Source organism: Diadema antillarum, unplaced genomic scaffold, assembly GCF_040938485.1.
Source record: "Diadema antillarum isolate AM-2024a unplaced genomic scaffold, OU_Dant_1.0 scf00000181, whole genome shotgun sequence".
In the NCBI taxonomy this organism is placed as follows: Eukaryota; Metazoa; Echinodermata; class Echinoidea; order Diadematoida; family Diadematidae; genus Diadema; species Diadema antillarum.
The window spans coordinates 489,921-513,112 of record NW_027271070.1 but is presented as its reverse complement, the minus strand read 5'-3'; the positions used below and the strand labels follow the sequence as shown (position 1 = coordinate 513,112).

The following is a 23,192-nucleotide window of genomic DNA, read 5'->3' as shown; positions in this document are numbered from 1 at the left end:
TTGCCAATCCCTAGAATTTGACCGCCATGATAGCAGTGTGTGACTGTACAAATCAAGAACACGAGATAACGCTCGCTACGCAGCAATCTGGCGTGTGATGGATCCCCAGGTTATTGCGTGCCATATCATATTGCAGCTTATTAAAACATAATTCCTAGTCTAGAGCAGTTGAAAAGGTATGCATACAAAGTTTTTGGTTTTTGTTTGTTTCGTTATTGTTATGTTTTGTTTTGTTTTGTTTTGTTTTGTTTTGTTTTGCTTTGCTTTGTTTTGCTTTGTGCCGCAGGGAGTTTTTGTTTTTGTTGTCATGTGTGCTACATTGTCATTTTCCTTTGCTTTACATCAAACAATAATTACAATTCCTATGTGGGGAAAAAAGAAATGGCTATGTTTGTATTTCATGCATAAATTGATGAATTTCTACATTACAGGAAATTCAGTTGAATCATAACTTTTCTGATATGAGAATGCTCCAAAGTAATTACTTTTGAAGAAGACATTTATCTCTGGTGGGATGGAATAACACTGACTTTATAAACTGCCGCAAGCACAATATCATTTTAGATTTTAGAGTGATTGATATCTGCAATTTGAAAATTGTCATCCACTTTGACAAGCAAATTTCATAGTAATCATCTCAAAACTGCTTGTACAATCCTGCTAAAATGCCTTTAAAGGCAGTAAGACTGAGATGTTATGGCAAAGAAGGAACTTTTCAGCAATTTGTGCTTTACAAGTTTGTAGTTTTTAAAATTCTCAGGATTATCTATCTATCAATTCTACATGGATTTTTTTGTTGTTGATTGTTGTTGCAACTTTATTATGATACCTATACCAAAATTGATGAAGAATATCAAATGATGTCTCGTCATGCTTACTGATTATATGTACATTTCCCTTTGATATTCAAAGATTGACTCTTTTTATCAAAAAAAAAATCTTTTTACTCTATGCTGCTTGAAATATGGTAAATGGTGAGAAAAACTAAACTATTTGAATTCGTGGTTGATCATTGGGTGAGAATGATAAGGGCATTAAATTGCCACTAAACCCACAGTGTTCGATTTAACGCCTTTCTCATTCTCAGCCAACAAAATGTAGTGTTTTAAGGACGTTCCTCAGTTAAAGTGAAGTCCATGTCATTTTCTTCAAACTTTCCATACTATAACTTTGACCCATCCAAAGCCCAAATATGTTTATAAAACCACAGGTTCATGTGCTTGTTTTTCTTCTAAGGGACTTTGAAGAATACTGTATACGCTATATATTTCGCGGGGGTTTTATTTTCGCGAATTTCGCGAGTCGGGAGCTATTCGCGAAATTAACAACATGCGAAAATATTACCTTCCAAAATGAATCCCTTGCCTTGATGATACGAACATTTCAGTACTAGAATACCATGTCACGGCTTACCGAACAGACCATACTGGCTAAGCTTGTTTACGCACGTCCACGTCTACTTATGAATACTGTAGAGAGCCAATCCATTATCGCAAGGGGACCACTCGTCAGAAATCTAGCGCGATGGACTTAACCACTTCAAAAATGTTGAATTCTAACTTACTAGTTCGCAGAGTTTGGTAAGTTTTTTTTGACAATCTGCCGTCGAGTACCAAAATGATAGCGTTACAGGATCAAGACCATGATTGGCAACGAAATCTGCAATGACAAATTTAAATCCCCATAATGCTTTCAAAATCCACGTTATTTTCTCCAAATTTGCAAGAATTGCAGAGAAAGGTACCCAAAACAAGGAAAAAGATTTAAAGTAAGGATTTACACTCTCACTCTTGAGCAAGCAGCACCCTTACGCTGCAGAAAAAACCCAAATCTCTCAAATCCTTGTCAGGCACGTTTTCTGTTAGGGGTGAGCTAAAGGACAAGGTTCATAAAACTTATGCTGTACATTCAAAACCCATGTCATTTTCACGAAACTTGACCAAATTGGAGAAGGCTTACTAATTCCAGAAAAACAAAAAAAGTGGGGGTTCATGTGCTTGTTTTTGTGCTAGCAGTGACCCCATATGACATATATCATCGTAAGACCCCAAAATCTGGTCAGGAACCTATGCAGGGATGCCCTGACAGGGTGGATTCATGAATCTCATGCTGTACATTCAAAACTCATGTTATTTTCACGAAACTTGACCAAATTGTAGAAGAAGGCTTACTAATTCAAAAAAAAACTAATAAAAAGTAGGGGTTCATATGCTCGTTTTTGTGCTATCAGCGCTCCCATATGATAGAGATAGAGAGGAACCCAAATCTGGTTTATCATGGGTGCCCTGATTAGGTGGGGTTCATGAATGTCATGCTGTACATTCAAAACCCATGTCATTTTCATGAAACTTGATCAAATTGTAGAAGAAGGGTTACTTAATGTAGAACAATTGTAAAAATGGGGGGTTCGTGTGCTCACTTTTGTGCTAGCAGCGCCCCCATGCAACAGAAATCATCGTAAGACCCCCAACTCTGGTCAGGAACCAATGCAGGGATCCCTTTGTCCGTTTGTGACCAAACTTGGGTGGTAGATGTCCCTTGGGGAGGTGAAGGTCATCACAAGGTCAAAGGTCACAGACAGGGGTCAACAAACTATTAGGGCCCAATGTTAAGTTTTTATGGCGCGTTTCGATTGTGGCTCATAACTTTTGATCCCTAAGTCCGTTTGTGACCAAACTTGGACGGTAGGTGTCCCTTGGGGAATTAAAGGTCATCACAAGGTCAAAGGTCACAGAAAGGGGTCAAAAAACTTTTAGGGCCCTTTACGTTTTTATGGCGCTTTTCGATTATGGCTCATAGCTTTTGATCCCTTTGTCCGTTTGGGACCAAACTTGGATGGCAAATGTCCCTTGGGGAGTTGAAGGTCACCACAAGGTCAAAGGTCATAGGTGGGTCAATGAACTTCTGGTAGTTAGAAAAATATTAATTTCTTGTACGCGAATGGGCGAGACACAATTTGGCACTTGCCTTGTAGTTGTTAAACCTAACGATGAAATGTGTGTCATATGTTTGGTGTTGTTGTTGTTGTTATTGTTGTTGTTGTTGTTTTTAACACCTAGTCATGTAGACTTGTCATCCCCGACTAGGGGCCTACAATGTCTATAGGCCCTAGGTACCTTAGCACTCGACTTGATCATGTTGATGAACAAATAATGAACTGCATGTCACAAAACAGATCTATGGATTGAAAATGGGAACAGCTCAGTTCCACTTCCAAGCTTCCCGATTCCATCGATCAGTGTTGTGCTACCATGACCATGTATAGGCCTATGCGGCTCGGACCGCTGAACTTTGCATTGTACGCACAGATTGTAACGCGTACAGTCAGCACATGAGCCAAGCAGGGCCGCCCAGCACGGCCGCAGTGGGGAGCTGTCGGGTACTACGTACTACACTCTAGCTCGATCTACTAGCAGCTGCTCAGCATAGCATGCTCAGCTAGCTCAGCTCGTCACTGGTGCGTGCGCTTCTACGCTCTTTGTTACATCACTGACCAACCTGCGCAGCTAGGATGCGCACAAACATAACTGAGGAACGTCCTCAAATGCTGGGGTCGAAGACTTTTCCCTTTTCTGAAAATGAGAAATTATATATTTAAAAGGGAACGTCAGATTTAAACCTGTTACTTGTATGAACATATGAGATTCTGTGGAAATTTTAAGCAGCTATCGGAATTCCATCAGAGCTCAGATCAACAAGGACCAGGGTGTGTGTGCAGTTGGTGTAGATATGTCTAATCACAGACCTGACAAATTCATTACAACTTGAAAAATATGCAGTGAATTTACAAATATGAATTTGCACCAAGATTTGTATGATTAGACTGTCAAAAATCTCATCTCATATATGCATTTTTTTTTTTGCTTTACCCTGAAATGAAAGATAGAAACTGATAGCTTTCTTCAGGAAAATGGGTTATATTCAGTTTACATTCATTAATTGTTGTGTTGGGCAAGGCCTGAGGCAGGATATCTGTCCTGAAGTACCCTTGCTCTAGACCCTGAAAGTTAGTGTAAACCAGTCTATTCATGAACTCAAATAGTCGTGAGATTGATGAAGACTTTCTAATGATGTATCGTCATGCTTATGTACATATCCCTTTGATATTAAGAGACTGACTCTTTTTAAAGATGTACTCTCTTTAAAGATTTTTCTTTTTACTCTATGCTGCTTGAGAATGTGGTAAATGGTGAGACAAAAAAAAACAACAACATTGGAATTGTGAAATGTAATGTTTTAAATACTTGAGTTTTAAGACTTTTCCTTTTTCTGAAAATGAGAAATTATTATACATATATTTAAAAGAGAACATCAGATTTAAACCTGCTACCTGCATTAACGTGTGAGATTCTATGGAAATTTTAAGCAGCTATCGGAATTCCATCAGAGCTCAGATTAACAAGGACCAGGGTGTGTGTGCAGGTGGTGTAGATATGTTTGTTTGATAGATACTTTATTTTCTGCAAATCAATATATACATAAATTGAATAATCGTGAACATGGGAAACATACAAAGTATATTTGAAACAGAGTCATTTGACTTGCATAAACAACGATATAAAAGGAAATTAATGATATTACAGTATGCATGTCTATGCAGCTGGGATTACAATAACAATATTATATTTAAGAAATGATAATGCAGAGGGCCGCCATTGTAAGCATTGCTTGAAAAGATGGCCGGCCCGAGGAAAAGGTAGGTAGGTAAATTGGTAAACAATACAAATTCTGCTGCAAAGATAGCAGGGGGAAATAAACTCTGATGTGTGATGGTGGTGAATGTGCGTGCGAGTGCTTGAGAGTGCACAGGGGCAGATAGGCTGGGATTTGGAATGATAAAATTGGTTTGCTGGAAGATATGGGTGTAGATATGGTGTAGATATGTCCAATCACAAACCTGACAAATCCATTACAACTTGAAAAATATGCAGTGAATTTGCAAATATGAATTTGCATCAAGATTTGTATGATTAGACTGTCAAAAATCTCATGTCATATATGCATTTTTTTTTTGCTTTGCCCTTAAATGAAAGATAGAAACTGACAGGCTTTCTTCAGGAAAATGGGTTGTATTTCTTGACTCTTTTAGCTCTTCTTTTTTCTAGTTTTGTAATGAAGTTTATTTATTTTACTCTCTTTACATAGTAAAAGGAGGCCAACAGTCTGTCTTCTGCTATGCCATTTGTCTATGAACCAACAATTTATCTTTGTAGAATGTCCCAATATCTGTTTGTTTGTTTTTTGCTCACCTGAGCCAAAGGCTCAAGTGAGCTATTGCGATCATTCTTCATCCGGTGTCCATCGTGCGTCGTGAACTTTTTACATTTTCATCTTCTTCTTGAAAACCCCAAGACCAATTTTCACCAAACCTGGCAGGTAGCATCCCTAGGGAGTTAGGATCTCAAGTTGTAAAAATGGGTACCATGCCCCACTCAGGGGGCCCCAGGGGGGCCCAAACCCCCCAAAATTAAGGAATCTTTAAAAATCTTCTTCTCTAGAACCAGAAGTGATAGAGCTAAGGTAATACTATGAGTTAGTACATTAATTACTGTAGTTCCAAATTTGTTCATGGCAGATCCAGGGGTGCCCCTCCTTGGGGGTGGGGGGAGTGGGGAGGTCCAAATGGGGCCTAAATTGTACATTTTCATCTTCTTCTTGAAAACCATCGTGATGGATTTTCACCAATCTTGGCAGGTAGCATCCCTAGGAGGTTAGGATCTCAATTTGTTAAAATGGGCACCATGCCCCACCCAGGGGGCCCCCAGGGGGCCCAAACCCCCCAAAATTATGGTATCTTTAAAAATCTTCTTCTCTGGAACCTGAAATGGTAGAGCTAAGTTGATGCTATGAGTTAGTACATTAATGACTGTAGTTTCAAGTTTGTTCATAGCAGATCCAGGGGTGCCCCCCTTGCAGGCAGGGGGAGGGGTGGGGAGGTCCAAATTGGGGCCTAAATTGTACATTTTCATCTTCTCCTTGAAAACCTCATGATGGATGTGTCTTCTACTTGAGAATGCCTGGTCAAATTTTGGTTGAGGTGTGTGTAATTTAGATTAGTGACTGCGTGAAAGGTGGACCTGCGATACTCAGGTGAGCGCTAGACCTGCAGGTCTCTTGTTTTTCTTATGTAATGAAATCATCTGTTCATTGTTGCTTTTATGAATTAATCAGATGCACACACACGCACACACACACACACACACAATCTTATGTCGAGATTAAGTGATTGTCATTCAAAAACGACTGATGTCAAAGGGCTTGGTGTATATGGCCATTGAGAACTATGATTCATTCTGTGTTATATTTCATTGAAAAAAAGGAATAAAAATAAAAGAATTGAATTGAAAAGCAGACCGTACTTCACATTCGAATTAAAGGGACTGTACAGTACTGGTTGAGGTGGGGATTCATGTTTTTAACATTCCTAAGTGAGATAATGAGAAACCTCTTATAAAATATGAAAGAGAATGTAATTTTAAGATGGATTCAACATTTATTTGATGAAAATCGGTTTTCGAATGGCCGAGATATCCAAAAAGGTGATAGTAATAAAAGGCGACAGGCCACTCCTTTTATTAGGATCTCTTTGTTTCACCTTGTTTTTGGATATCTCAGCCATTTCAAAACCGATTTTCTTCAAATAAACTTTTGATACCCCTTAGAATTGCATGCTCTTTGACATCTCATAGAGTGGTTTCGGAATATCTCGCAAAACCTTAAAAGCTAAATCCTCACCTCAACCAGAACTGTACACACCCTTTAAGAATTATTTTGTAAAGATTAGAAAAATAAAAGAATTGAATTGAATTAAATTGAATAGCAGACCTTATTTCACATTTGGATTAAGAATTATTTCATAAAGATTAAGAAAAATGAAAGAACTGAATGGAATTCAGTACCAGACCTTATTTCACATTTGGCTTAAGAATTATTTTGTAAATATAAGTATAAGAAAAATTGAAGAATTGAATTGAATTGAAGAGCAAACCTTATTTCACATTTGGATTAAGAAACCTTCAGAATGGCGCTCATTCCAAATAATGAACTGTAACCATGGAATCAGATACCCCTCCAGTGCACTTGACATGTCCTTTCAGAGTTTAAGCACAATCAGAATCTGTCTTTCAGGCTTTTTCAACAACATTTCCAAGTAGAGAAACCTGACCTGTGTGGTTTTATATATATGCTGCTTGTTTGTTATACTGTGTCAAAAATTGATTTTCAATGCTGGTGGCAAAAAGTATGCGAGTGACCTGATTTTTACCCTGCTCAATTTTACCGTGGATAGTGGTGTCTGAATAGTAATTTTTTGGGAATTGTGTGTCTAGCATGGGGATGTTTGGTAGTGACAGCATTTAATCATATTTAGCCATAGTAATTCTGAAGGTTCGTTAATCTGAAAATTGAATAAAATTTGTATTCTATAGGTTTGTTGATCCCAAAACAAAATAAGGGTTGTTGATCCCAAAACAAAATAAGGTTTGTAATTCTGAAAGTGTATTAGTATGCATGTTCTGTTCATTTTAGAATAACAAACCTCATTTCATTTTTTGGATTAACAAACTTTTGGAATAACAAATCTTATATCATTTTGGGATCAATGAACCATTTGAATAACAAACCTATGAAATAATGTGACAAGTGTTCAGATTAACAAAACGTTCAGATTAACAAATCCTTTTACCTTTCTGATTAAAACCAACATGTAGATGCAGAGAACATGTGTGTTTCAGAATAACAAACCTGTAGAATAAAGAACCTTTGGAATAACAAACATCACCCATTATTATCAACATATTAGTTAACCTGTTGAGGACGAGTCCCGAGCATACTCAGGCAAGGTTTCTATGGGAAATGCAAGTTGTAGCAAAATCTGTCCGTCCTCAACAGGTTAAGAAAATAGGGATTGTCCTGTTGTATCCCTATAGAGAATTATGACAATATGCTAGAGGCAAAATGTTAATCACTACCATTAAGGATTGTCATGTGATTTAGGGTTGATTATTAAGGGTACAAGGATTGTTTGACAAACAATGTAATAACACTGTCAAGTTTCGTATATAGTACATCTAAACATGTAACTCATGTGTGATATGATACAGAGATCCGTAGCTTGCGTGTAGCCCTTCCCAAATCTTTTAGGACATCACAATGGTTACCAGAGTAATCAGAGCTACTGAATCTCTTAACCCGTTGAGGACGGTTTGATTTTGCTGTAACACGCATTTCCCATAGACACCTGCCTGAGTATACTCGGGACTCGTCCTCAACGGGTTAAGCTATAAAGCTATTGAATTTGTGTTTGTCAATGTCTGCTCAGTTAGTGCCATACGCTTTAACTTTCATCTGGTGATCACGAGATTATTATATACACTTTGTAGTTGACGGTGATATTGCACTGTGGTTGGTTGGTTTGCTTCCTGACTTCAGGAAGGACATTCTTTCAGTGCACTTTTGATAAATGATAATTTTACAACATAAAGTTCATTAACAACAGTAGGAGACAAATGTAATAAGGTACAGAAATTACAAACAAGAACTGAAAGCAAATATATATATTTAGACTTAGTTGATCTTTCATTACGAGGGAACATAGATATTAGTAATAACAGCTATAGAAAGTGCAGATGACCGCAGTATTAAGTGTAGCTTGAAGGAATGGCATGCCATTTTTTATGTACAGTAATGTACAAGAGGGCTGTAGAACCATAAATGCTGCTTTAAATTTTGATTTTTTATAAAGTGCTTGTGGTGCTAGTGCATGCATATTCACTATGCATGCACTGATACAGTATGGATCATATGATAGTGTATGACCAGCATTGGTCATAACAAAATCATCCATCAATCAAATTACATATTGAAAAAACAAATTTTAGATTGGTTTAAATAACAATAAAAAGACACTGAGGGTATGTAATTGGTCACCAGTGTCTGGTTTTTCAGCTCCAGAAAAAAAAAACAAAAAAAACAATTTTCTCATATCAGTCATTTTGCTTTCAAGTTCCAACAGTCTTACCTCTCTTGTCCGGACATGTCAGGACCGGTGCTCATCGGGATAAGGAATTCAGCCGGATATGGGAGACTCTATGTTTAATTAACATGCAGCTGCCTACCCAGTGGTAATAGCTACATGTATAGAAAAAGCTTTTCTTTTTTTTTTCTACTGAGAAGTTCTGTCCATGTTCTTGCAGTGATTTAGGGATAGTGGATGTCCCAATGCATGTTATTTAGGTGAAAATGTGATATGAATGTATGTTGATTATGTTGGGAATGATATGTAATTCATGCGAGATTGTGTAGGAATTTTGTTTGAGTTTGAAATCCCCCTTTTCCCGTAATTATTACATGGGGGAAAAAAATCATGGTGAGATTGCGTCCGGTTGATAGAGAGAGCCAGATAATGGGAGGCCGAATAAGAGAGGTCGGACTGTATTTGTGGTCTACCTAAGATTTGAAACAACTGGATGCATTGCAAAACTTTGGAACCATGTTAGTCCGAAGAAATCATGGTTACTCCCCTAAAAACCTTACTGCAAAGTTAGTTGGTGTGTCCCTCAGTGATATTTTGGGGAAACCATCTTGATCTTAGGTGGTCCCAACTTTGAATTGGAAAAAAAGAAATGATTTGTCACCTGACACAAACTAGGTTATATCTTTTGAAAACTGCCAACACCCTTGTATATGATAGACAACATGTTTTTAATCTTTAAGCGTGAATGACCAATGAGTGGGGGGGGGGGGGGGGGGAGATTGACATGTACTGTACAGCACTACCTATATCAAAAAATTTTTGCTCGTCTAAAGGGATAGGTGTGATATTTCCTAAAAGGTCATATATCCATCCATCATCGACTTAGGTTTTTTGTATGTCTGAAATTAAATCCTCTTTGGTTTAATGTGACATTGCTCATATTTGTTGCTCTAGGCAATATGTTAGGGTCTCAGGTGCTATTTATACTTTAGATAGAGTGATTATCACCCCCCCCCCCCCCAAAAAAAAAAAAAAAAAAAAAAAAAGATGTCAAAGGCTTCGTGTGTTGAAAGTGAGAACAACATTTCATTCTAAAACCATCTAAACTTTCATCTTGATTTCTCTGGAGTTTTGAATACAATATGTCCTTCCTGTCACAATGCAGCACATGATCAGTGCATTGGATGACATACTTTGAATGATAACTCTCTGTATAAAGGTTCTCTTTCCGCCCCCACTTCAATTTATCAAAATCACCTTTGTAGAGCACTGAACTTTTCACTGTCTGTAAAAAGAGAGAGAGAGAGTGTATGTGTAAGGGGAAAAAAAACAGATAAATGAATTTACTCTTTCCACCAAAGTCACTTCTTGGAACTTGTGAAACATTCACTATTTATAGAAGGTGACTGACTTGCGTGTCATCTGAATTTTCAATGCAGAATTAGAAAGAGAGGAACAGAGAAGAAAAAAATAAGATGATATGAAAGTCAAAACAAAGAGAAATTCAGAGTGTGGCATCTGATATTAGATTTGGCAAGGAAAAAAAGGAAGGAATAAAAGACATTCCAGTTAAGAGAAATGAAAAGGTCTAATTTGTTGAGTTTGACTTGTGATATATCAATAAAAAGAAAAAGCTTCATACTGTTGATCATTGCCACAATGATTTAGTGAAAAACGATCAATGCTACAATTGATCTGCGCTGGATGATTGTGATTAGGAATGTGTAGAAGTACAGGAGCACAGTAGTACTGCTTGAAATCCAAAATGCTGTTTCTCAATACAGTATGTCCAAAAAAAAATACAATTGGATTTTTGCATTGATAACTTCTAATATGATTAAACTGTCTGCATGCTATTTCAGGGTCTAAAAATATAACATCTTAATACCTATATTTTGCAGAAAACCCCATTTAGTTTGGTTAAGTGGTCACGGAGAAATGTTAATGGTTGTGAAGCATGTCGTGGATGTGATTCTTCCAAGTTTAGCACTTGGATGCTCTTGGAACTGCATATCTATGTGTATGTGTGAACACAATGGACAGAATTTGAAGGGAAGGGATTCCTGACATGCTCTACAAAAATCCTTATTTCTCTTTGACCACAGAAGCAAATCGGATGGGGTTTTCTGCAAGACATGGGTAATAAGTTATAGTTTCATACCCTAAAATTGCATTTAGATTGATTCACTATTTTTAAAGTTATCATTGCAGAGAGTCCCGTTGTAATTTTGTTTGGGGGACATATGGTACAGTATACCTGGAATTGCATTGGAGTACTGATATCACCTTAAAACTGTTGTTGTTGTTGTTGTTGTTGTTGTTGTTGTTGTTGTTGTTGTTGTTGCTGTTGTTGTTGTTGTTGTTGTTGTTGTTGTTGTTGTTGTTGTTGTTGTTGTTGTTGTTGTTGTTGTAGTAGTAGTAGTAGTAGTAGTAGTAGTAGTAGTAGCTGGTAGGCAAAAGTTGTACTAACTCTCACTTTATTTCAAAGTGTTTAATTTTTGAGAAGTAGGCCGCTTGCAGCCTTCAGTTCAACTTGTAGTGAAAAGTTATTAAAAAGAATTGATTACAGGTATCAGCCAGAATATTGCATTTAAATAGCAAATGTGATATATAACATTTAAGGCAGAAATCGGGATAATGACTTCAGTAGAAGAGCAAATAAGTCTCCGTGTCAGCATGCTTCATCATCGTACCTCAAATTTGACAATTTCATTAAAATGAAGAGCAGGAAAGTGGCAACAATTTCATTTCACAGTTTGTTTTTTTAATCATAAATGGTAAATCTTCACATTAAATGTAAATTCCTTCAGTGTTTGCCCGCAGGTGGTATAGATGTCAGTGTGACATTGCAGAGAGGAGATTTATACAAGAGCCATTCTCATTGCATTTGAAATAATGCATCATTTTGGGGGCGTGAACAGAATTGCGACCAAATTGTCAAAATGAACAGAAGCAATGTGTTATTCTGCATGATTGGTGTTGCGATCCAAGTCACACTCTTTTGTGGTTTTCCTTTTTTTTTGTGCAAATAGATACTAAGTTGCACAGTGAGAATGTTGACTGCACAAAATTTAATATCCCAAAATACACCATGTCGCTCCTTGCTATTTTTACCAGCTGTGGCGCACCACAGTTTGAATGTACCTGCACAGATCAGCTCTTTGCAAATAATCGCGACCCACATTTAAAAACTTTGCACAGTGAGAATGATGAATCAAAAAGATGGGACTCTGATCGCAACCCGAATTTCGAAGTTTTTTCCAATGAGAATGGCACCAATGTGACATCAAATCTCTCAGGCCCATTGCCTTTAGAATTCCTTTGACATTTCATCTGTGTTCAAGAATGTAGCCAATCAGAAGTATTTAAGTGGGTCACGTGTGTCCTCTTTATTTTCATACTAACATGCCCGTGCAAAAAGTGTACAGCTAAAAAAGCGTAACTGCACAGCGTGTTAACTATCGTATGACAGCAAATGCTCTGTGTAGATGTATGCCAACAAGCAGCTAGCTAGCCGTGCATGCAGCACATGAAGCCAAACAATCCTTTTGATTCACACTGTCGTCTGCACGGCCAATCAGAGAGTGGCCCGACTGCATTGAAATGAAAAGTTTTACTAGCTGATATTGTAGTTGATAGACCCTTGACCCATTTAATATGCAGATGTGGGACACTCTCGGGTATTCACATTGTAGTACAACATGCACTGGGCTGTGCCTTGTGCGTGTTGCATCATGTTAAGGGCCCTCGAGTGCGCTGCATCTCCACTTAAATGCACTCTCACCTGTGCATTTTTTGTATAATAATGTATAAGCATGTATGTATGTGACTGTGCATCACAAAACCAACAAAATGTCACACAGCCCGATTTTACATGAGGGCTTGAAGTATGTAGTGCGGGTCAACCTAGTGATTTTTTGTTTTTTATATTTTCAGAATAAAAAAAAAATCTTCTTGTACATGGCATCACAAAATGAATGGAAATTTCTTTTTTGCAGTGTTTCTAGAACAGTTTTATTTCTTGGTGTATGTGATTAGATTCGACTTTGTAGTGGTTCCTTTTCAGTTTTTGAAAAACACTTTATGCACTCCACTTTCAACTGAGATAACTTTTGCAAAGATGATGCTAACCGCTTTGAAAGTTAGTATCAGTCACAAATGGAATGTGCTACTAGAGTGCAAAATTTCAACTTAATCTGATAATCCCTTTATTTGTGTTTGCTACGGAGGTTTATATCCAGTTTTTGTTCCATTTATTGCATAGGAGAGCACCACCTCATGAGATTAAGACTAGAATAGACCCAATAAATTTCAAAGCCTCTTTTCGCAATATTTAAAACACATTTATTACTTTCGTTCATTATTTACCTGGGTTGTGAGAGTCCATTTGTATTGAGTTATATGTCATTTTTAAAACTTAGAGTCTGTTTTTAGGAATCTGTTCATAACTTAAAATGCATGTCCAGTGAGATTTTGGTGTTTTGGGGGGATGCAGGGTCATATTTACAAGTCACCAGAACTAATGAAATACAGTCAAACCTGTCTATAGCGGCCACCCAAGGGAGACAAAAAAGTAGCCATTATAGACAGATGGCCGCTATTGACAAGTTCTTTATTATGCTTTTTTCTCTTGGAGGAAATTGTTCTTATCGGTCATATACGGCAGGTGGCCACTATAGACAGGAGGTCTGTAAGACAGGTTTGACTGCACTTATAGCAGAGGAACTCTAAATCCTCATAGCAAGATATTGTCATGGGCACACTGTCATTCCTAGATGTCACTGAATATTCTGTTGGTACAGAGATGTTCCATTTAAATATTTACAGACTGACTCTCAGAGTTGTCAAAAGCAGCTTTAAGATATCAAAGATTAGAGATCCAGAATGTCATGGCAGCACTGATTTGGGTTAAGCATTTTCAGTAACTTTATGCATACCCATGCTCATAATTGTAACTTGACAAGCTAGTAGGAACTTCATTACCATTCCATTACTCTACCAGCTCCCCCTCCCCTTAAATAAAAGGTTACAGTTTGTAATTCTGATGGTTCCTTATTTCAAAGGTTTGTTATTTTGAAAATGAAATAAGTTTCATTCTGAAGTTTTTTTAATCTTAAGATGAATAAGGTTCATTATTCTTAAAGTTTATTAATCTGAAAATGAATGAGGTAGGCCTGCGTTATTCCAAAGTTTCGTTAATCTGAAAATAAAAAGACATTCATTGTTCCAAAAGATTTGTTAATCTGTAAACAAGATAAGGCTCATAATTCCAAAGGTCCGTTAGTGGCACCATCTCTGCATTTTTGGATCAACCAATCTTACACTTTTGGATCAACAAATATTCAGAATAGCAGGATTTCAGAATAATGCCGCAAATGTTTAGATTAACAAAGTTAATCCTTTTTCATATTCAAATTAATAGCCTTTGGGTATACAGAATTTGTGTTTCAGAATATCGAACTTTCAGCATAACTAACATTGCCCTTAATAGAAATAAAGATCCTCAAGTCCCTTCAAAAGACAAACAAATAAGAGAGAGTGAAACTAAAAAAAAAAAAAAAAAATGTAATGGTGATTCAGTTTAACCAAGAAGGTTCAAGAGATGGAGTTACAACTGACTGTAATTATTCCATCAGCTGTCAGTTTTCTATGGATGGACAAAAGAACTCCACAGGTGCATTTGTGCCTTTGATGTTCGATGCTTGAAGTTGCCATCTTTCTGAGCAATCTGAAGATTCATTTTTAACGCTAACATAATATCGGGTGTATGCTGCTCGTTTATATATCCAATGCAATGAAATTTCACCTAATGATAAAGCATATAAAACAAAAGTCAATTCCATTCGAAAATATGTGCAAAAGTGTAAATCTGAGCTGTATTTTGTGAAAGTGTTTGGAATTTTACCCTCATGGAAAGCCGGTTTTATCACTTTTCTCCTAATTTCCGCCAAATGAAACTAATATGGTTTCATCTTCAAGTATAGTTCTTCATAAATTAATATGTCAGATTAGCACACAGACACGTACAGTCGAGTAATTTTGATATCTATTTGAGCAATATTTGAGCAATTTCTGTTCGCGCACCCCCGTGCCTTTACCATTGTCTACCGCCCATCGGTTGTAAGTAGAGATAGCGAAAAGTAGTTACCATCACAAAGACATATCTTCCTTGGAAAGTGGCTAGTGATTATGCAATGAGACACGAGTCAATTGTCTTCGCATCTGAGCGGCAGATCCAGTTTGACACATACTTCAAATACTTTTGAGTGGCGGCTTCGAGCATGGGATCAAAGCGAATAAGACTGTTGTGACTCCATTTCTCGAACCTCCTTGGTTTAACCACTTAATTCAACTTGTGTCACTTAGTGTCTGTCCATAAAAAAGAACAGATTCCATTTGCTTCTTTTTTATGCCAATTTAATCACATTACCTGAACTTAGCTTGTAGGGTGTACCCCAACCACTAGGCAATTGACATTTCTTTTACTGAAAAGAAACATCAATGTTTACTTGAACTTTTCACCCATTAATTACAAATATAATACATATATCTTTGTTGAACAGTGGTAAACACTCTGCCAGTATGTGTCAAAATGTCTTGACTACCAAACAACATACATCTGCATTAGTCTGATTTTGTGTGCACCCTAGTGCTGAGGTACAAGGAATACTTTCAGCATTATGCTTGCAAGCATAGAGCTGTTATTCCTGCAGGACAGTCTGTAAATCTGCTTGTAATGTTTGACCTGTCATTTTTTAACAGGCAGTGCCCCCACTTTGCATGATAACATGAGGACTTTTCAGACAGCGAACATTCTCTAATGGGGTGTTGCAAGAAAGTTGCAATCAATTGCAAATAATTGCTAATTTTGAAACAACCATTCTGATTGGCTCAGGGTCTGCCCTATTAAGAAGACATGCATACAACAATGATTTTGATTGGCCAGTGACAATCAGTTGCAAGTTGCAATTAATTGCAACTTTCTTGCAACACCCCATAAGTCTGTCTGTTGCTTGATTCACATGACACATTTTTTTTTTCATCCAGGGTCTTTTTGATCCAGGGTGTATGTTTCTTATCAAAAATTCTGCCTACAAAGGGAGCCAGAGGCATTTTGCTTTTTGGTTCTTCCTCCAATTGTTACAAGTTTGTGGTACCTGTGCTCCAGATCTCATTAACCAATTGAAGAAGAAGAATAAAAGGAACCCGCTACATTCCATGTATTCTCTTCAGATTGGTCAGATTTTGGGCAAAATCCTTTAAAGGCCAAAGGTCACTGAACTCTGGTGTAAAAGGAATTCAAAGGTGGGAAGAAGATGTGCAGAGGGGGTAAATTTAAGTTCAGTCCCAAAGGTCAAAGCTAAAGTTCAAGGTACTTTACCCAAATATAAATGTAAGGTGAAAACTTGTGCCAGTAAAGACATGTAGTGCTCACATGAGTAACAAAGTCAAACACATGCTGTAGCTAAATTGTAATAATTTCATTTCACACACACACACACACACACACACACACACACACACACACACAATGTGAATTACGACAAATATTCATGGCAGATTTTGTACTTTTTTTGTATCTTCATCCTTGCCTAGGTGTTAACATGAAGGGAGTCAACCTGGAAAACAGTCAGATGGCTGGGGTCAACCTCAGGGTCGCGACCCTGAAGAACGCCAACCTGCAGAATTCTAACTTGAGGTGGGCTGTGATGGCGGGCACTGATCTAGAGGTGAGCGACCGTGTCCTGCACCGTCCTTTTCATGGACCTCCCAGATTGACAGTTCAAACCACACCCCTCTCCCCACCCCCCAACACAAACACACCAGTGTTGACTTTTAGATACAGTTACTGTATGACTGTGTCTTGCCCATTCTATGACTCATATTTGTTTGTATACCATGAAGGCATCTTACAGCATTCTGATGTGTCTGCTTTTTCATGTTAACCTGTTGAGTCCAGAGTATACTCAGGCAAGCGTCTATGGGAAATGCGTGTTGTAGCAAAATCAAACTGTCCTCAACGGGTAAATAATGCAGAAGCACTCGCCCATTCTCCTGCGAGATTCATATAATTTTTTTTTTAATATTCTAGACAAAAATTACTCAAATTTATAAATGTCATATTCTTCAAATTTGAAAATGTGCCTTTCTTCACTGAATCTTCAATCATTCAGCGCCAAATAATTTGCGCATGTATTGTACGTAACCCGAGTCTGGACTGAGCAATGTTGTGTGTAATCATACCGTCCCCTCTATCAAGAGGCAAAACACTCTGTCCCTCGGATAGGACATAAAATGGAGGTCCCGTGTATGAGAGAGTAACAACTCATGCACGTAAAAGATCCCGCTTCATTCAATCATCGCAAAGAGCAGGGTGTTTAACCCGGTGAAGTGGTCCCACGTCACATCCAACTGGACTCCATGGAAGACCAGCTTAAAGTAGCTGAATATGGGCTATCCAGCCATCTTCTCTGATGGAAATGAGCAAACAAACAACAACGATGCTCTTTGCTAAGTGCTGAAATGGTCTGGGCAGGCTTTGTTTTCACTGGGGTTCCAGGAGAGAATGTTCCAGAGAACAGTTTGCTGATGCATGATGATATATGTTTTATGATGTAACAAGCTAAATTGTCAGTCGAGAGGCAGGCAGAGGTCCTTTATTGTCTGCCCTGGGTTTTTTTTTTTTTTTTTCAGAACTGCAATCTCACCGGATGCGATCTGCAGGATGCCAACCTACGAGGAGCCAACGTCAAGAACGCCACTTTTGAAGAGATGCTGACACCACTGCACATGTCGCAGAGCGTGGCAGGTAACTATCCTCCCAGATAGACAAGTGCAGTGGAAGGGGTGCGGGGAGTGCCCAGCTGCCCTCCCCAGTACTTCCAGGACTGTGCATCGTTACTGCTTCTACCACTGGGAACAAACTGGTTGGCACTCAACTACCACCACCACCACCACCATTACAAATGATACCACCGCCACCACCTTCTCATCCCGACACCGATAGAGAGAGAGGGTAGGAGTTGCACCCCTGTGCTGCCTGGTAGTACCCCCCGGAGCATTGTAAAGCCTTCCTCACTGGAGCGCTAACATCACGGCATCTCTAAGCCTGGTTTAAAGACTAACTCTATAACAAATGACATGGTAGACCTAAGTAAAGATGTGATTTAATGTTTCATCTGGCCAGGGAAGACATAGTCAGATGAAAAGAATCAAACTTTGAAAGCAAACCTATAGCGCATTGCTGCATTTGTAATGTGCTCGGCCGCGTGCAGTGATTTCGTACCAAAAGGTCAGGCTTGCTTCTATTTCACTGCAAAAAGCAGGCAAAAAAATTGAATGCCGACGCCATTGAGCTCCCTGCAGGGCACGCCGACAGAATGACGTTACATAGCAAGTGATGTCAGATGAGTGTGCAAGCATCTGGATTAACCCTTGACCCCCCACATTGATCACCTGTCCATAGATTTGTGTGTGAAATTTGTCCACATTTGGCTCATTGGCATAGAAAGGGATAATTGCAAAGGGATACCATGCCTGCCTGGAAGCAGCCATCAAACAGCCAGCCATCCCAAAGTTATGCCGTCTGATTTTGAATTTTTATGAAGTATCATACTGTTGTGGAAAAAAAACAAAACAAGAACAAAGCCAAAATGAAATGGTATGGGGTAGTGAATAATGCAACTTTTAAGACATAAGTGGAGACATGAGTAATGTAATGTATAAATGATAATGTCACTTGCACAACTGAATGCATTATATCTACTTGTTCCTCTGAAAGCAAAAGAGGTTAGTTGTTTGTTGTTTTAGCATCACTATCAACAGTTTCCTTGGGCTTCCCATAAATGTAATAATGATGCAAGCATGTTTCCCACAATTACATATATTGTGTCCAGTGATGTAGTGTGGTCATGCATGCAGGAGATTATGACTCTAACACATATGGCATACTTCAAACCTTTTATCTATATTTGCATGCTTTATAAGAGTTGGAAAGCCTTGAATTTTCACCCTAGTCTTGGAGTTTGACATTCATACAGGATGTGGCTATTAGCTATCAAGTTGCTGATTTTTTGACAATATTCAAATTTCACCCCACAATTCACTCTTTGGTGTTCTGATGTCTGCCACTTATTCAGGTAACCATGGTGATGGGTCACATATATACAACAAAACACTCAATAGTGCTCAAGTATATAGCATGATACTGCAATTTATGACTGATGAACCTGTAACTGTTCACTATCTTAGAATACATTGGCGCCAAAGGTCTGAACCAATCGAGCTGCAGCTCGGCACAGGTTCAATTGCGGGGATCGGCCCTCGCAACTTTGTGCGTTTTACACTGAGAAGTCGGGCCGTGGGCACAGTTTGGCTTTCTTAATCCCGTCGGCATGCTAACCTTACTCATGAACAAAAAGAATACCATCATATGTTCATCTGAATGCAGACCTGAGGCATGAATGAGTATCTGTAACATCACTCTTATGAAAATCTGTCTGCTGGAAGTTTTGTATCATACTCAATTTCCCAAGCTTGATCTGACTGACCTTTATCTGCTCGTGTTAAGAATTTCACTCCAAAAGGGCTTATTTCTCCGCAGTTATTTGCTAGTTCAAACCCTTCTTCCATACAGATTTACAATTTTTTTTAGCAACATTCTAATGTGTGGCCGTGGCCTAAGCTTTAATGTAAACGTAGTCTCAGTGGTCACTTTCCAGCAAAGTATTGTAGTTGAATATATGCCCGCACTGAATGCATGACATCAATCATTATGTCACGCTCAACACATGTAATCTACAAATGGGCACCAGGGACAATTGTGCCTCCTGTATCATGACTAAAACGTGTGTGAAACTTCAGTATTTGTGCGCCACTTGAAAGTTTGAGCTCGTTTGATGTCAGCGGACATTAGAGTTACGATCACCAGTGTATGTAAGCTTGTTTCCAGAGAGTCCTGGGAGCTTGAGTTTCGTGTTGTTTTGTTTTGTTTTGTTTTTTTGATATGGAATGTTTTTCCCCCTGTGCCTTCGTATTAATTCTGCAAAGATGCCTAAAGCAAGAAAGAAAAAGTAACTTGACACTCTGCATGCCTTATCAAGACTTGGGTGACGGACAGTAATGGCTTGTAAGGTGGACATCGCATTAATTGCATCAAGTGGTACTCTCCATTCGCGGGGTCCTGCGTATTGACAATGGGATATCGCGTAACGCGGGAGTGCGAGGCAGATAAAAATCTCTAATGGCAGGCGGGGGTCCTTTAATAATTCTTTTGCTTTGGGTGGGAGTCGCTGAACCTGTGGTAGATTACATTTCTCATCCAATCTTTTAAAGACGTTATCTGCTGTTCTCATGACAGGAAGTCACCTGACCTGCTTTTGCAGCAGTCTTTTTCGGAAGACAGCCGCAGCAGGATTTGAAATACAGAGAATTGCTTTGTTTTGGGTTATTTTGTTTGTTTTTTGATTTTGTGGAGGGGGGGTCATCCTGGAGAGTGTGCAATTATGAATAGGTGTTTTCATGCTGCTGCTTTGAATTAAACGCTGGAACAAAGCAGATGCAGGACAGATGGGAGTACCTGAGACTGGGACTAACCTAGTCTTCTGACTGCAATTTTTTCATAAACTGGCTTCAGTTGAGTCCACAGTACCGCCGTCTAGAAAGAAGTAGGTGACGGGTTCATATCTGTGCCTGGTTCTTCATTTGTTGGGGGGGGGGGGGGTGTGTGAATTATGATATGGAGGAAACATGCAATGTTACTAGTACTCCTAGCAATAGCACAAAAAAAAAAAAAAATTGTGAGATATATATGATCAACTGGCTTCAGCCGAGTCCACAGTGCCGCTGCCCAGTAAGAAGTAGGTGACTGGTTCATATCCGTGCCTGGCTCCTTCGTGTTTGTTTGTTTTTTCTGTCTTTCTTTCTTTTTCTTTTTCTTTTTTATGTGTATTATGATACAGATGAAACATGTAATGTTACTCTGAGTTACAGCCAAGAAAAAAAAAATTAAAAGAAAAAAAAGATATATATACATATGTATGATAAACCTACTTCAGCTTAGGAGGCAATGTTGCTGCCCAGTAAAAAGTAGGTGACTGGTTCATATCCGTTCCTGACTCCTTCTGTTTGTTTGGGTTTTTTTTTTCTCCTTTTATTGTAATGTGTATTCTAATACGAATGAAACATGTAATGTTACTCCGAGCAGTGGCCACAAAAGAAATCAATATATATATGATTAACAATCTAAATTATGGTGTATGTGGAATTTTAACACATTTTTATAGTAATGAGTTTCTAAAACCTTACAAAGTAGTGAAGAAGATTTTGCCTGTTCCTTCAGAAAATTTGACTGGAGATGAGTAAGTTAAAATATGCTCTATGATCTCCATCAGAAACAGCTGGTTTCAGAATAAAATCTTCATTTTTATGAGAGTTCTGTCCCAGATTAGGGGAAAGGATTCAGGCACTCATACGTGTCCCAGATTGGTTCATGACAAGTGAATTAAATTGAGTTTTTCCATAAAGCTGTCCTTCATCCAAAAGCTTATGTCTTGTCTGTCAGTGGAAGGTAAAATAGTTTCAGGAAATGTATTTTGCTATTTTTCTTTTTTCTTATCTTTATTGATGCTTTTGTTTGTTAGTTGATCTAAAATGTATTTTCCAACTTTTCCACAGGTTCAAGGAGGGAGGGAGGGATGTACATGTATGCCATGGACAATATTTCTTGTTAATAAAAAGAGCACTGTAGCACACACACATACAGTGCACTCCCGTTATAACAGACATCGTTATAATGATATTCTGGTTACAACAAAGTCAAAATTCCGGCTGCAACAATATCCACTCTTTGTTCTTTATTGTTTATTTGTACGGATATAACAAAATTTCGATATAACGAAAGAAAATTGCCGGTCCCAAGAACTTTCTTATAATGGGAGTCCATTGTATTGTTTAAAATGTCATATTTCATACACATTGCTGCTGCATATTGGCGAAAATGCTTCTCAAAATCAGAATAGATTATATTTTGTTGTTGGGTTTTTTTTTTTTTTTGGGGGGGGGGGTCCTGTTTACATTTCTGGCTTGTTTTACTTCACAGATTGAGCAGCCTTGGGTAGACAATACTGGTCACCCAATTTGCCCTGTGGACACTGTCTTGTACACAAAGTACTTTTGCTCCTATGTTTAATTTTTTTTTTAAAGGTTTTTCTTTCTTTTCTTTTTAATTTCATAAATGGATTTGGGATGATGGGGATTGTTTTTGATTTGAGATACGTCTGATTGAACAGCAAACATTGGATACATGAGGGTAGGTTTGATTCCAACCAGGATTCAGTGTGGTGTGGTCTCCATGCATCAACCTTGGCCATGACTGGGCGAAAAGTGCTGGCCCAGAGTGTGATCAAGTTTCTGTCCGCTTTGACCGTGACTTTGTTTACTTTGCTGTTGTTGTCGTTGTCACCATTTGCTGTTATTATAATCATAATGAAAGAAAAGTGTGGAAGAAGGACAACATGGGGTCACGTGATGTGAATATGATATGACCGACCCATTCTTTCCGTGTGTGCACTCTTTTACAGGACACTCCTGACTTTGGCCGATACATCATTCAAGTAACAATGACAACACTGTCATAAATACCAGTAAACCCACTCCATGCTTTCCTCTTTAAGGAAGAAAAAAAATAGATAAATCTGCATCTGGAAAGTAAGTTATCATGTTTGCAAATTGTATCAGAAAATATGGACTCTATTTAAGGGGATTGTGTAGTTCTGGTTGAGATATGGTTGAGATATCCAAAAACAAAGTAGAGGTCTTGATAAATGGTGGGACCCACCTTTTTACTAGGACCACTTTATTTTACTTTTGGATATCTCAGGCATTTCAAAAACCAATTTTCATCAAATAAACTTTGAAATCCTTTGAGAATTGTATACTCTGTAACATTTCATAAGAGGTTTCTCATTATCTCACCAAAAAGTTGGAGACCTAAAGCCCCATTTCAACCAAAACTATACCATCCCTTGTAAGAGATGAACCCTTTCTAATGACAACAAATCATCGCTTTCACCTAATTATTGTGACAAGGAATTTACAATGTATGTATGTTCAGTGAAATTTGTGGGAATGTTTTTGATATGCCACCAGTATTTCAAAGTAGCAGCCAAGCATCCTGTCTCTTCTAAAAGAGTTGTTTAAACTTTGTACAATTGTATTT

The 23,192-nt window shown here is 38.2% G+C and overlaps 1 protein-coding gene across 1 annotated transcript in view; it reads left to right on the top strand.

The window, feature by feature from the left end:
* Positions 1–18,158, top strand: part of LOC139723113 (BTB/POZ domain-containing protein KCTD9-like) — a 73,430-nt gene extending 55,272 nt beyond the window's left edge. Inside the window, exons 10-11 of the mRNA XM_071634380.1 lie at positions 16,571–16,704; positions 17,669–18,158. Of these exons, the coding sequence (XP_071490481.1) occupies positions 16,571–16,704; positions 17,669–17,803 (269 nt within the window). The 3' untranslated portion in view covers positions 17,804–18,158. The remainder of the gene's footprint in view (positions 1–16,570; positions 16,705–17,668) is intronic.
* Positions 18,159–23,192: the final 5,034 nt, after the last annotated feature.